Here is a 16,222-nt window from a genome sequence, read left to right as displayed (position 1 = left end):
AGTGCTAAATCCCGTGCTGCGCACTGTACTAGGGTTAGGCAAGTGAAAGACGACACAGTACACAAGACTTAATGGGTCGCTGTCCTCCAGGAGTTTACTTTTTGCGGAGCATAGAAGTGTCCCCTTTTGGAGTTTTCACCCAGCCACCTCCAAGCCCCCCGTAAACGATTTCCGGTGAAAAGCCCCGCAATTTTCCCCTAATCTTTACAAATATTCTCGCTTTCCGAGATGTCATCGCCCTGGAAACTGAAGTTACTGTGGGTTCTCTCTCTGGACATTTGGCAGTTATTTCGGATGCAGCCGAATGACCGGCTTGTTCCTTCTCAGCAGCGACGAGATCACAATGACCCCCAAAAGTTTCCAGCACTTAAAGCACAAAGCGCAGCCCGAACCTTCAAGATACCGACAACTCTAGCGGCTTCCACCGCCTTTCTATCGTGAATCCTAAGGAAGTTAAGGTGGCTGGGTCGGACCCCGCAACGCGCGCAGCGCACTGCCCTGAGCGCTAAACCCACAAGGCGCACAGAGCCGAGAAGCCGAAGGCCAGGCTGCAAGCCCAAGTGTGCGAAGGGTACGGAAACACGCCCATCCCTGGTGGACTACAAGAACCGGCATGCACCGCGCCGCGGCAGCAAGCTCCGCTTCGGGACCCCAGCGCAAGGAGACCTGGGAAGTGAAGTCTCCGGGAGTCCGGAGTCGCGTCGCGAAGACAGAAAGGAAGCGTTGCTAGTCCGCTCCGTTAGCACGCCTGTTCCTGGCGGGGCTCCGAGCCTCTGGCTCCTGCTCAGGGTTTTCGCGGGCGGCGGGAGCGGTACGGCTCGCTTGAGTAAACTCCGGGGGGAGGGGAGACAGGGGAGTAGATGGGGAGGCGGGGTCAGCGGAAGCGGCAGGTTGCTTCCTTCTCCTCACGCTCCTTCCCCGCCTCTCCCAGAGGGAGCGGTGGGAGGGGGAGGGAAGGGCAGAGGGAAGGTAGTGTGACACGTGTCAATCAACCCCCCTCCGGGGGGCGCGCGCTCCGGGGCTCGCGCCGAGGGCTCGCGCCCCTGCCTCTCGTGCCTGCGCCGCTCGTATGTAAATGAGGGCGCGTGACGCGGGACGCAGATGGACAAGGGAAGAGAGAGAATGGCCGCTGCCGCCGCCGCTGCTGCCGCCGCCGCCGCCGCCGCCGCTCAGTGCCGGAGCCCTCGGTGCGCGGCGGAGAGGAGAGGATTCCGGCGGGAACTCGACTCTTGGCGCCACCGCCTCATGCACTGTGTAGGTAAGAGAGACACGGGCCGGGGCCCCGGCTCCGCGCGGCGACGGCTGCCGCAGCCCGAGGAGTTTGGCAGAGGGGTTTAGTTGAATCTCCCGTTCGGGTCAGTTCATTGGGGGAGCGAGATGGGAGCGGCGGCGGCGCGGCGGATCCGGCGCTCGCCTTTTGTCTGGGGGCTCCTCGCCCGGCGCGGTCCGCGCTCCTTTCCCCTCCTCTGCTCTTTGGCTCCCCGGGAACTGTTAGTTCGGACCCGCTCGCCGAGCCCCCAAGGAAACGGCTCGCTTGCGCTCTCCCCGAAACTCCTCGGCGCCCCTGGCCGCTCGCCGTCCACCCTGTCAAGAGGGAGGAAGCGGGCCGGTGGGTCGGCGCCCGGCCGGAGAGGAGCCCGCGGGCAGAGCCGGCGGGAGGAAGGCGGGCTGGTCCGCGCCCCCGCCGGGTGCACACACACCCCCTTCTGCCGCCGGGGTCCGGGCGGGCCGACGCGACAGGGTTCCCGGGGACGGGGACCTGAACGACCCCCGGGAGCTCGCGGGGCGGGGGCCGCGGGTGAGCCGGCTGGGGGCGAGGGGCGGCGGGGGCGTCGCCCGAGGGGCGGGGGCGCCCAACTCTGCCCTCTCGCGCTCGGCGGCGGCGGCGCCGTGTGTACTCCTTTAAGAAGGAGCCGCTCGAGCGCTGACGGTTGGGATTTGAAGTTCTTCCTCCCTCTTTGGAAGTCTGGACGGAGGGGGGGGTGTTGCCATGGCGACGGCAACCCCCCTGTTCTCCTCGCGGACGCCCCGAAGACTCGGGTCCTCTTTTACTGTCATGTGATGGACCCCTCCTTGCACAGACACGCACATCGCCCTCCCCAACTCCCATTCCCGTTCTGCAATTCCGTCTTCCCTTTTGGTTGGGTCGGAATCTTTCTGCTTCAAACTTCTGGGCTCCGGGCTGTCATTCTGAGGGTTGCTCGGGGGTGGCGAGAGGTGGTGGGACCTCCCCACCTTGCCGCCGTCGCTGTTTTGTCTGAGTAAGACGTGTGCGTGGAGCTGTTATCCAGCAGGTTGGATAACACCGAGTGGGCACCGAGGGGATAACGCGGTTTTTGGGATGGGGTGTGTTGTGTTTGTTTTGGAAGGGGTTGATGGGTGGGAGAGTAGAAGAGGTAGAGGGAAGGTTTTATTGTTTAAGGAGTGGATAGTGGCAGCAGCTTGCTCGACTGGCAGTTAAATCTTGGCATTTGGAGTTGAGGAGTAACCTTAGTGCCCTAAGAAAACAACTCTCGTACCCTGTTTCCATCTGTTCTTGCGCCACCTCGCGCCCCTTTTGCCCAAGCCCCCTCAGATTTGTTTGGTTAGCGCCTGAAGATCTTTCTTGTTTTTCACTAGTGAAAAGGAGATCGTGGTAGGATAAACTAGTACAACTTCAAATCAGAAATGTGCACTGCAGAATACGGTGGATATAGGAAAACGTACGAGAAGGAAGTTTGCTCTGAGTAGGGGCATTTAAGTTATGTTCAAGCAATTCACTGTTTTACGCTTTAAAATATGTTTTGTTCTTATCTAAGGAAATGTTCTAGGAAATAGCTTTAGTCAGGTATTCATAAGTGATTTTATCTCTTTTTAAAAAGTGTAAAAAAACCCTCACGGTATTCTTATATAAAAATTTTAAGCGAAGGGTTGCTGGTGCTTCCCGAATACAAAATGGACCCTGTTTTTATAATTGCTTATGTAAAGATCTCTTCCACTGACAACCTGTTTGAAAATTGTTGAGTTCGTTCAGTTAGAACGATCAGGCAGGATGATAGCATTGTAACACTGGCTCGAGATACTATTGTGTTAAGTTTTGCCGAGGCACAGTTATTTGATGGTATCTTTGGACAATTTTTATATTTTAGAATACTTTGGCATTTTCTTTTTTCTCGCTTGTTTAGATGCATTAAGTATGGCTTCGTCTCACAAAAATATATGTGCTTTTGAAAAATAGTCGAATTTTAATTAAACACAAAATTAATTGGATTTGATGGAAGAAGGGAAATAGGATGTCCTTCTGTCTTACCTACTTGGATATTCAAGTAGGATTGGAAGACATTGAAGATTGTGTTAATGCTGTGTGTCTAATATGTAGTCTCTATATTACATTTTTAATGTAGTATACAGTTGTATCGTATTTGAAAGAAAATTTTTTCCTGAGCTCTAACTGTATTTGAGAATTATTTCCCACAGTCCCAGTCCTAGTCAGGAGACCTAGGAAGATCCATCTCATAGTTTGTTTTTATCATGCTTGTTTTTTAAATAAACAATAAAACTCTCTTAAGCAGGATATACACTGGTTGATTGGGTTTTTTTCAGTAGTCTATATGTGAAGCACCTACTCACAGTATGAATTGGGATTAAATGTATTTTGTGTAACTCTTTTAAGTCACCTTTTGCTATTACTTTGTAAATATATTTGAAAAAAGCTATATTCTTTTTACTTTGCATGTGTGTATGTGTGTGAATATATATGTGTATATGTACTTCTGTATTGAATATTCATTGCTCTTATTGGTTGAAATTATTTTTATAATATATTCTTTCTGCCTTTGGGGAAGAAAATGATCCACAAGTCTTATTTTTAAATGAAATATGGAAATTGTAAGCAGTGTCTCAGGGCCTTACAGCAAATTAGTATTGAGCCAGTAGTGAAGTTTTAAAATCTCAGTTCTTAGCCTAAATCTTTAAAGTAATCTCATTCATTTTTTAAATAGCATATATAAATATTCTAATTTTATGAGCAAAAAGTTCATTTTCCTTGCCATGACTGCTTGTAGTTAGCTAAGATGTTTAACTCTTGATATGAAAAATGATATTTACCTTTATTTGTGGAACTCATCTCTTTAGGTTAGGTTTATGGTTACTCTGTGATTTAATCCTGGTTTTTCTTTTTTTATAATTGAAGAGTTGTCCTGTAAGCTGTGTGGCCCAATTAATAGCTTTATTTACAATGTGGTGCTTTTTACAATTTGATTTTTCTCTGTAATCATCCTGTACTGTGCTATACATTTGAATATGTTCATCTAACAAATGTTTGAGTGCTTATTGGATATAATAAATAGTATCCTAGTACTCAGCATGTTGAGTGATAACAGATATAGTCCTGGATCTTATGGAATTATATATGGAATATATAATTAGTATCTGATAAATCATATAATTTAAAGCAAAGTCAAGTCCAGGATAAAAGAAATGCATTAGTATATTTTTAAACATTATCAGGACTTGTGTAGTCCATTAGGATATTTGATCTGGGAAATAAGTTCTGTTTTGTTTTAACTTTTAATTTTGATATAATTCCGAACTTACAAGAAAAGTTGGAAGAATAGTACCAGGAACTCCTCTATACCCTTACCCACATTCACCAATTGTATTACATTTTGAAGTATTTGCTTTATCATTCTTGCCTTATATATCTATTTTTTTTTTTTTTCTGAACCATTTGAGGGTAATTTGGAGACATGATGCCTCTTTACCCCTAAATTCTTCAGTTATATTTCCTAAAGCCAAGGACATTGGCTTACCTAACTACAGTATAGTTATTAAAACCAGGAAATATAACATTGACATACTATTAATGATACTATTATCGAATTCATAATCCATATTCAGATTTTATCCATTTTACTTTATAAGCTTTTCCCCCTAGCTAGGATCATACATTGCCCTTGGTTGTCATATCTCTTTTAGTCTCTTTAAATCTGGAACACTTTCTCAGCCTTTCTTGTATTTCTTGACCTTGACATTTTTGAAAAGTACAGGAGAGTTATTTTGTAGAATGTCCCTCAATTTGAATTTGTCTGTTGTTTCCTCCTGATTAGATTGGTTATGCATTTTTGGCAGGAATATCTCTGAAGACATGTTCTGTCCTTCTTAATACATCATATCTTGAGATTCATAATGTTGTTTTGTCCCAGTGTTGGTGATGGTAGCTTTGAAAATCTGGTTAATGTGGTATTTTCCATATTTCTCCCTGAAAGTTACTATTTGTCCTTTTGTAATTAATATGTAATTTGTGGGGAAATACTTTTGAGGAACAGCATATTTACATAGTCTCATCAAAACTTTACCCACAAGTTTTAACATTCATTCATGATTTTTCTAGCTTCATCATTCTGTAACTAGTAGTTGATATTCTGTCATAAAGCAGTCTATCCTGTCTTCTTTATTTATTTTTGTTAGTCATTTTCATCCGTATGAACTCATGGGTTCTTATTTTATTGAGTGGTTAAATCCATTACTGTCATTATTTTGATTTCCAAATTGTCCCAGGTCTGGCCAGTGGGAGCCTCATCAAGCTGTCCGGTGTTTTTTGACAAATCACACGTCTCCCCAACCCCTCCCTGCCCAATGATTATTTTTGAGCACTTCCTTCCTGCCCAAACAAGATATTCCAGGTTCATCTTGTACTTCACATGTCCCAGCCCCGACATCAACCATTTTTCCAAGGAGCCCTCCATTCTTTTTAGTGGAAAATAGATTTAGATACCAAAACATGAACACGAGGTGTCTGGACTGTTTTTTTTTTTTTTTTTTTTTTTTTGCGGTACGCGGGCCTCTCACTGCTGTGGCCTCTCCCGTTGCGGAGCACAGGCTCCGGACGCGCAGGCCCGGCGTGGCTACGGCCCACGGGCCCAGCCGCTCCGCGGCACATGGGATCCCCCCGGACCGGGGCACGAACCCGCGTCCCCTGAATCGGCAGGCGGACCCGCAACCACTGCGCCACCAGGGAAGCCCCCAGGACTGTTTTTAAGCCCTCTTTTTCTGATTCAGAAGTTAATGATCAGTGTAACTGATTTGCCTAAGGTTACAACAGTAAAACAATGAAGATTTGATTAGAATCATTTAATAAACTCCAACATACCATTGCTGTCCAGTAGAAATAAAATGGGTGCCAAATATATTATTTAAAATTTTCTAGTTGCCACATTAAAAAAGCATGTTTGATTTAGCTCAATATATTAAAAATATTTCAACATTAATCCATATAAAATTGTTGAGTTAGTTTACATTCTTTTTAAAACATTAAGTCTTTGAAATCAGTTATTATAGCATATCCCAGTTTGGACTAGCTACATTTCAGGTGCTTAGTAGCCTCATGTGGCAAATGGCTACCACATTGGACAGCACAGTTTTATAGTGTAGTGACTCCAGCCAAGGCTTGATTATCTTGGTACCACTTATTTCAAATCTGTTGATACTAACCAAACTGATAGCTTTCCCCAAATCTTCTATTCCCCAAATCTTTTATTTGAATAACGTAATATAGTGAATGGGAATATAGGCACTGGAGCTAGACTACCTGTGTTTGAACTCTAGCTCTCTAGCTGTTACCACCTACCAGGGTGGACAAGTTACTTAACCTTTCTGTACTTCAGATTCTTACCTGTAAATTGAAGATAATGAGGTTGTTCGAAAATTAACTGTGTTGATATATGTTAATATGTGTCTGCCATATAGAAAACATTCCGTAAACATTTGCTGTTATTATTATTTATGCAGGCTGTTAAAAGCTTTGAGCTTTATGTTTTTGCCAGTAGATTCTTTCTGGTGGGAATGCTGATGAACAATGAAGAGATCATGAGGCATGTTAGAGAAAAAGATAGTAAGGGCTTGAAAGATCTATATTCTAGGGTATTCTTGAGCCGTAGAGTCATGGAGTTTAAGAGTCACAGTATAATCACTTAGCTTGATCTTCGCTTTTTATGTATAAGAAAAGCAAAAGACATTTGATGCCGTCCTATGTTGCAAGGAACGTTTTGGCTTTGTGGTAGCTGAATACAAGAAACCCGTTTAAATTCATTTAAAAAAATCTGTATCATTATATCATCTTGAACCTACTCTTTGTTGGTACCTACTCTCTGTACTCTTCCTGTTAACCACATCACTGTCTTAGAGTTCTACACTCTGCAGGTGTTTGCAGAGTAGACTTTTCCAAACTACCTGCCCCATTGATAATCAGCAGTATCAGGGGCAGAGGATATTCTCTTCCTCTATTTTTTAACCTCTGAAGAAGTTACGGGAGCACTTCATAGAGCTATAACACTTAAAGATGGGATAGTCCAGGTAAATAAAGTTCTAGATAATCAACTTGACACTTCTTTCCGGCTGCTTCTTGCCTCCTCCTCTTTTATTTTTCCACCAACTTCTACCTCATCTTGTCACTATTGCTATGTAAATTCTGGAAGAGTAGATTTACTTAGAAATCTGGATTTGATGAGAACTGGTATGAATGGGTCAACTACCCAAAAACTTTGCACAACTGTCTTTTCAGGCACTAGCAGATTTTTTATCCATTAAAAAAAGATGTGAATTAAAGCACTATCTAATAATATGTATCAGGCAAATGGAATCTGTGATGAGCATGAGTAGTTGGGTGGTAAAGACATATCCACATTTCTCTGTAAATAGGCACATTGTGAATTTTGCTTGTAAAATTTGAAATTCTGTGTACTCTTGGATTGTATACTTGGAAGTTCTGCCATCCTTGGGTTCAAGCAGTATATGAATTTCGTATATTTGCATATGTTAGAAACAGGCTGTATGCTGGTCTGAGCATATCACATGTATTCTCCTTTCTGTGTGGTGCTGTCTCTTCCTGTGTCTGCTACTTCCCTTGGCTGGTTACATTGTGTATCCCTCCCTGTTTGGCGGGGTACTGTGATAAGTTCCTGTTATGTCACCAGAAGTAGCTATTATGTATCCTCCACGCTCCCCTGGTTTATCTTTCAATCCTGGTGTTTAATTCTTCTACCACTGTGCAGTCTTGGGAGGAGCAACAGAGGCATGTAGATTTTTGGATATGCAATTTTTTCTTCCTTTTTGGTAAATCCAGTTTTTCAATTATAATCTCATACGTTATTGAGGTTTAGAGTTTCTATCTTTTTCTTTTTTGATAATATTCCTTCTTTTTTGGGTGTGTGTGTGTGTATTTTATTCACCACAGAATAAAGATAGGAGGCTGTGACTAGGCCCAGACCAACCTACTGCTACCATTAGGAAACTAATTAAGGTAACAATGCCATATTTACATTTGAAGAAGGGCACTTTGCTCTTAAAGCTAAATAAAAATTTGTTTTGAGGATTTTTATGTTTTCTAGAAAACAGCTTACAATGAAGAATCACTTTTCTATATCTCCTTTCCTTTTATATGGTTTTCCCATAAATTGGCAACAACCCTGCTTACTTATATTTGCTTCTTTGTTTTTCTTTTCTCTTTACCTTGATCTGTTACCAAGTTATTATTATTTTCTTTACAATATCTCTTGGATTCAGTTTTTCTGATGAAGTGTTAAGCACTTGGGCCGATTTAGGTAAGACTCTAGTTTATATCAGTATCTGCATCATTGATTTTACTGTCCTTCAGTCTAGCTTATAACCTGTATTAAATCATTATTTGGAATAGCTACTTTGATTTTGTACTTTACAAAGCAGTAGTGTCTCCCACTTGTCTTTTTTCATCAAATGAAAGCTCCTGACCGTATCCAGTTAGTTGGTCATAGTCCACCGGGCTCCTTCCCTGTTTGTTTGCCTGGTTTCTTCTTTAGACAGCCCAACCACTTTCATCTGCCTTTACTTTTGTTTTGTACACATTGCTCCAAATTCTTGAGTATCTTATTAATCATAACAGCTACCCTGCCTGCATCCTCAGTCTCCTTTAAAATTCAGTTGTAGCCTAGAGTCTTTTCTAAAATATTTCTTGAAAAACGAGTTTGAGACTTTCTCTGTTAATTCATATTGGCCAGTTCTTTTCTGATGGCTATGTGTAAGGTGTGTATGTAGGGAAGAAGCTTTGTCCAGTCGTCTTCATATTTAAATAGTAAACTATTTAGTAAACAGTTTAGGGACAAGGGGCTAAGTCTTCACAAATGGTAAAAAGGATTAAGAATTGAAAGAACATAGTTCCTTTTTAGCCTCTATTGTTTTAACCTTAGGCACTGAGTCATTTCACTTTACATAGCTGGAAATCTACGGATAATAGATTTATAGCTGTCCTTAAATGTTCACTATCTTTTGTTTTTATGAAAGGTGTTATGATACTTACATAGTAGTGGTTTCTGGGCTAAAAAGATAAATTAAGGAATTACCAGCATAAAGATGATATTTAAATCCTTGAAATGGATGAGACCACCTAAGGGTCAGGGATAGTATAACTAGAGAGGAGTACTCAGTACCATGTCTTAAGGAATCTTAGCATTCCTTGGATGGAGGAAGAGGAGCCTCAAAGGAAAGCCACCGGACTTTCACACTGAAAAGTAAGGCCACTGGCTATGTCGGAAAACCAGGAGAGATGGTATTACCAAATCTAAGAGAAGAGTGTTAAAATAAGGAGGGATTGTTATATGTTGATGAGATGCCAAGTACCCTTAAACAGGGAAATGTGCATTGTTTTTGGCAGCATGGAAGTTCTTAGTGACCTTGACCGGATGAATTTCAGCAGAGTGGTAGGGATGGAAGCTATATTGTAATAGGTTAGAAAGTATTTAAGATGTATGGAAGAGGAGAAACCATTTGAGAAGCTACATTTTGAGGAAGAACAGATGTATAGAGCAGTAATTGGAAGGGTGTGGGATCTAGGGATGTTTGTTTTATGCATGGATAATAAGATGGAGAATACTTTTTTGAATTGATAATATCCATGATTACTTTATATGTTAATTAAGCTGAGACTTGATAGCAACAAAATATTGAGAGATGAATTAGATAAATAGGATGGGCTTGGTTTGAATCACTGAATGTGAACTCTAAAATTGTTTCTTTTTCTCTTCAAAACATATTTTCCTAATTAAGTTCATCAAGTAAAATATGGTTTGTGACATTAGTGTGTTACACAGTTTAAAAGATTGATTTTTTCCAGTTAATTTACTCTTGTCAGTCAATCATCAAATATCTTGAGTCCTACTGTGTGCTGGTTGATGGGAGTGTAATTCTGTGTTTCTTCCTTAACCAGGTTCTGAACTAGAAATAGACTTAGGAATCAGGGATCGAAATGTTAGCTTTTTAGATGGTAAGGTTGTATTGAAGAACCTGGCTTGTAGCTGAGGCCAGAATTAAGACAATATCATCCTGAACTGAACTTACCAACCTATCAAAGACAGAGCAGCTAGAGCTGCAGGCCTCTTCTAAAATACAAGGAAGCTCTTACCCCATGTGGTTTGCTTATAGGTAGGTAGGACCATCTAGGCAGAATGAACGGTAGGCTTGAACATGCATGAAAAGTGACCTTTAAAACATTAATCCATTCCACTAGGAACAACTATCAGCATGTTGCCAATACTAGTTATTCCTCTCTCCTTTGGTAGGATGAATAAGGGGTAGAGAAAAGAGCAGAAGCTTCTTCCAGAATACTTCCTCTAAAAACGTGATAAGAATTAGGAGAGGTGGGAACTGTGAGTTGGGTAAAAAACTAATTCCTACACTAGGAATTCTTTGCTTTTAAAGAGCTCACAGTTATCAAGGGTGTTAAGTATTAGAGATGGCATAATATAATGGAAAGGCTTAGGAGACAGCAATTAATTTTGATTTGAAGAATCTGAAATGACTAGGCTTCAAAGGATTGACTGAAAGCTGGGGTTGGCAGACTTTTTTTTTGTAAAGGGCTGGATGTAAATATTTTAGGCTCTGTGGGCCATATGGTCTTTATTGCAAGTACTCAACTCTGCTGTTGTAGCACAAAAGCAGTCTATAAATGAATGAACATGGCTGTGTTCCAATAACAAAATTATTTACAAAAATAGGCAGATTTGGTCTACTGGCCATGGTTTGCTGATCCCTAAGTTAAATGATCCAGCAGAAAAGTAGGTTGGAAGGAACAGGTTGAAGGATAGTGTAAACAAAGGTATAGAAGTCTAAGTAATGTATATTCTGAAAATATTCAGCACTCTAGTGTCACTGGAGTATAGGGTGGGAGTAGGAAGTAGGACTGAAAGTATAAATTATGGCATCTATAAGGAGGAAATTATAAGCCTTTGAAGTTTTTTTTTTGTAATGGGTAATAAGCATGATCAGATAAGTCGGCTTATTTTCATTTTGAACATCTGCTGTTGGTTCAGGTTCGAGGGTTTTTTTTATTTCTAATAGTTTTAAGAAGCTCAAATTGAAGCAGCCCTTTTAAGTCAAAACTGGGAAAACGAGCAATCTCCACTTCAATAAATTAATTAAGATATTGGATTGCTGAAGTACTCTTAGATGGCACCCTTCTTTTTTGCTTGGGTTCTGAACAACTTGAAAATTAAAACAAGGAGAAAGATGGAATTAGAATATTACTTTTATTACTAATAGAGGCCAGGCTAGAGAAATAGGTTGGTGAAGGAGTCAGGTGTTCTGGCATAAGCCAATTTATCCACCCAGTGCTAGGCATACTAGGGAAGCAGAGCGGAGTATGAGCTCTCTGTGAGTATGTTCTCCCGATAGCTACTCCTAGGGTCTACCCAACTATTCTTTACAAAATCACCAATCAGATCAGTCTCTTCGCTCCGTAGGAGTGAAGAGAGGCTCAGATTGTGCTTATGACCATCCTTCCTCATAGAAACAGGGAGCAAGGAAAAGGTGTTACTCCTGTAACAATCAAGGCTAATTTTTGCAGAGTTGTATCTGGGCATAAGTGTACTGGAAACAATACAATTGTCATTATACTGAAAACAACTCAGACTTGCATATTCTAAATATTTTTTAAAATATTTAATTCTAGTGTTTGAAACACTCATATATTTTTTAAACTCTTAAAATAAAATTGGTAGTCTTGTTTCTTTGATGAACTAGATTTTTCTACAGGCCTATGTAAGATACTTAAATAAAATGCATATTTGGCTAGAAAAGAAAGACAAGACTTCCTTCTTTATCAGTTTTCAATTGACTTTTTAAATTTAGAAGGAATTAATATAAAAGAATTGACCACTGTTTCTTTAAGTGGAAAAAGCAGATACTTTGACAAATAGATTAGCCTTTTTTTTTTGCGGTACGTGGGCCTCTCACTGTTGTGGCCTCTCCTGTTGCGGAGCACAGGCTCCGGACGCTCAGGCTCAGCGGCCATGGTTCACGGGCCCAGCCGCTCCGCGGCACGTGGGATCTTCCCGGACTGGGGCACGAACCCGCGTCCCCTGCATCGGCAGGCGGACTCTCAACCACTGTGCCACCAGGGAAGCCCAGATTAGCCTTTTAATTAGCTTGGATTATGGGTGCTTATGCAGTTTTTTCACTGGTATCCCTCTCTCTTTTTTTTTTTTTAAATGTCATCAGTTGTTCTTCCTTGTTCCCTTCTTCTTTCCTTTCGGAACGTTTCAGTACTGAAACCATCAGGTGGGACCAAACAAAGTGTACACAGTGGTTAGGGTATATGGGGGGAGGGGGCATGTCCTCTTGAAGGAGTGGGTATGTCAGAGCCTGGCAGGGTTGAGGAGGGTCCCCATGTGGGTTGATGGAGCTGGAGGTATGAGGAGCAGTCTGAATAGGAGGGGCGCACTAGTGTGAGGTGTTGGAGCCAAGCAGGGTCAGATGGGTATTTGTGAAGGTGAGTAGCCTGGTACAGAGTAAGAGGGATAAGAGGGCATCTACTAGGAGGTGATGGCCACCAGGGGTGGCAGCAGAAAGTCATCTGTGTAGGAGGGTAGCCTGGTTTGGGTGTATTCAGCCTCAAGTTGGATATTGTGGGAGGCCATGGTTGGAGGCATCCCAGTGCAATATCAGAACCTGAGGGTGGGGAGAGGAAGACATCCCAGTGGAGGATCAGCTCAACATGGGATGTTAGTGCCTAAGCAAGATGAGGAGGATATTCTTGTAGGAGGAGTGCCAGGCATGAGGAATAGGGGAGGTTATACCCGTGGAGGAAGTATGTGGGTGTTGGGGCAGAGAGGAGTAAAGAGAGCGTCCGTGTGGGGATGGGGAAGCAGCCACAATGGGAGGCTGGTAACATACAGGGAGACTAGTCAAATAAATCCTTAAGGATAATGGGAGCCAGCCTGTCACTGTCTGAGAAGGGAGTTACCGTTATGGAAGTGGAAAAAACTAGAATGCTTTCTGTAGTGTTGGATTGGAAAAGAGATACTGGTATGTGAATTCATGATTTTTCTTATATATAGATGTAGAATATAGAAATATATACTTATGCCCTAAACTGTTCACTGAGAAGGCACCTAGGAGCAGTGACACCCCAATAGCAGTGAGCATGATGCTTCATTGTTAATTTCCTGATTTTAATGGTCATATTTGTAAGAGAATGCCTTTGTAGGAAACGCTTATTAAAGAATTCAAGGGTGACAGGTTATCATGTAGGCCATTTACTCTCAAATAGCTGGAAAAGTAAAAGGTTTTACCATACTTAAAACATTTTCTGTAAATTTAACATTGATACAAAGTAAAAATAAATACTTAAAAGCAATGTCATTAGTCTAAACATTACATTCTCTTGAATTAATCACTTTCAGCCCTTAAAATCTCATAGTTGGTAATATATAAACTGACACTTTTCAACACTAAGAATTGCCCTTTGAAATAATGATAGCTAATGTCTATTGAATGCTTACCATCGTGTGTTAGACACTGTGCTAATAAGCTTTTATTTGTATTAATCACATTTAATTTTCACATGTGAAATAGTACAATTTTTATCTTCATTTTGCAGATGAAAAAACCAAGGCTTAGAGAAGCTGACTTGCCGAAGACTTTTCATCTAGAAAATATGAAGATAGAATTAACATATAAGTCTATATTACTCTTTTGGTGAAACCTAGTTTAAAAATTAGCAAGTCTGATCCCTCCTGCTTTCTGATCAGATAGTTGCATTTAAAACTTTAGTACCAGAGCTGTTCTCTATTTTATTTCAGAACTTTGAAATCAGGAGTAGGGAGAAGTATTCTGGGTCTAGACCTCCTTGGCCTTTTGTTCCTGGCCCTGGAATAAGAGAGAACCAGGGGCTTCTGTATTTGAATGCACATATTACAGTTAAGTGTTCCCTTGAGATGGGTTAGTCAGGGAATAATATCCCCAACTTCTTTCTTGGTCTTAACATTGGGAACGGGGCGGGGGAGGTAAGAACATAGAGTTAGTGGGGCAAGGTATTACCCCAGCATAGATTGTCAATGTTAAGTTTTAGTCTTGATGTAAAGATATACAGTTAACCCTCTATCCCAATTCCAAGAATGATGGCCATCCCCTTTCCAACTCCTTTGAACTTTTCCCAAGAATGGCAAGTGATCAAATAGAAATAGCTGATGACAATTTATTGTTTCATTTTAGCTGTCCTTTGCCTATGCTCCCCTTTACCCATTTAGCGTAGTATAGGAAAGTAGTGCCCTGGTAAAATATGTGTTTGGGGTTTTTTTTTTTTAAACACTAATATTATGGCATCAGCTTAATCTTTACCTGTTTTTTCTCCTTTGCCTTATTATTTGACCTTTTAATATTTCTATTCTAGCACAGATATATACAACTCATAAATGAAGTAAAATTTCCCTATATGACTACAGATTAGCTTACTTACCTAACTTATCTTACTAAGTTATCTTAGTTAACTAATTTATCTTCATTCTTCTCCTCAGTCTGAACCCATAGGTGCTTTCATCCTCTGTCAGAGAGTGAGTTTTTTCTGACTCTTTCATTCTTTAGACCTATTCTGAAATTGCTGTTTTGTTTTTTATCAAGAATAATTGGATTTTCAGTGTGGAAGGAAGCATGGCCATCTGCTATAATCCTTTCATACATCTCTTTTCTCTTCATAATTTTTTCAGTAAATATTTATGGGCCAGGCATTGTGCTAGGTGACTCAGATGCATTAGATTGTCTTTGTGAAGCATAGTCTTGTAGTGAAGACAAGCCTCTCCTACTCTGAAGTGTGGTAAATGGTATAATAGAAGCACTTACAGTATTAAAGTTGTGGTATAGAGAAGAGTGATCAGGTTTCTTTGTATGGGTCCAGGAATGACTGTGGGACATGAGAAGAGAAAAGAGAAATAGAAGCTGAATCATGGAGAAACATCTAAGCAGAATATAACAATAATTATTATTATTTTAAATTATTTTATTTTACTGTTCATTAGGCATTAAGTGCTTAATTACACTAGAATTCATTTGATTTTCAAAACAGTCACATAAGTAGAAACTATTTTTATTATCCCCACTTTACAGATAAGGAGGTTAAGTAACTCACAGGTAGTGGAAAACCATTGAAGGATTTTAAAGCATGGGAGTGACATAATTTAATTTGTGGTTTTATAAGATTACTTGGCCAGTAAAGGAATAGGAGAATAGGACAGGCAAATGAATCGGGAATGTCAGGATAGCCCAACCAAGAAATAATGAGGCTCTGAAATAAGGGGAGTGGTAGAAATGGAGGAGGGAGAAGAATTCAAGAGATAAGTTATTACAACCAACAGATTTTAGTCATAGATGAGCTGTGGGCATACAGAAAAAGGAGAAAGTAGAGAATCATTTCCAGGCTTCTGTTTAAGAGGCCTGTTGGATTGTGGGACCATTATCCAGGATAGGACATAGAGCGGTTTTCATATTTGAGATAGTAGCGTCAGTATATAGGCGTATCAATATCTAGGATCAACCATTAGGGTGTGCTAGTTTGCTGTAAGCCAGTTTGTTGCAAGAATATGTACAGCAAGACCGCTAAGGAAACCAGTCATACAGTGGAATATAGTAGAGTATAAATTCTGAGCTTTCTTAACTCAGAAATTTTGCTGCAGGAATGATGTGGCACCTCTGCATTCTTGAATTCTTAACATTTGTAGGTCCAGGGGTGGCTTTGGACCTTGATTATTATCATGTGTGGTGTTTTGTTTCTCTCCCCACCGCCCCCCCCCCCCCCACAAATTTTATCCATTATTATCTGTCAGGAAAATACAGCCTAGATAGACTTAGTAATTTTATGTTGTATTTTTTTGTTTAGTATGTGAATAACTTTATAATTATTATAAGTAATTTGGAAAGACTACCTGAAGTCAGTTTTCACAAA

At 41.0% G+C, this 16,222-nt stretch overlaps 1 protein-coding gene across 9 annotated transcripts in view; it reads left to right on the top strand.

The window, feature by feature from the left end:
• Positions 1 to 735: 735 nt before the first annotated feature.
• The window catches only part of LCORL (ligand dependent nuclear receptor corepressor like), a 162,481-nt gene continuing 146,994 nt past the window's right edge, over positions 736 to 16,222 (top strand). For 7 of the 9 annotated variants that reach the window (XM_032631889.1, XM_032631890.1, XM_032631881.1 and 4 more), the window contains exon 1: positions 976 to 1,258. In XM_032631889.1, coding sequence (XP_032487780.1) covers positions 1,102 to 1,258 — 157 coding nt within the window. In that variant the 5' untranslated portion in view covers positions 976 to 1,101. Of the gene's footprint in view, positions 812 to 975; positions 1,259 to 16,222 lie in introns of those variants that run through there. The other 2 variants (XM_032631885.1, XM_032631892.1) reach the window with 2 other exon arrangements.

The sequence above is a fragment of the Phocoena sinus genome, chromosome 5 (genome assembly GCF_008692025.1).
Source record: "Phocoena sinus isolate mPhoSin1 chromosome 5, mPhoSin1.pri, whole genome shotgun sequence".
NCBI classification, from domain to species: Eukaryota; Metazoa; Chordata; class Mammalia; order Artiodactyla; family Phocoenidae; genus Phocoena; species Phocoena sinus.
Note: the sequence above shows the minus strand (reverse complement) of the source record. Positions and strands in the feature narration are given on the sequence as shown.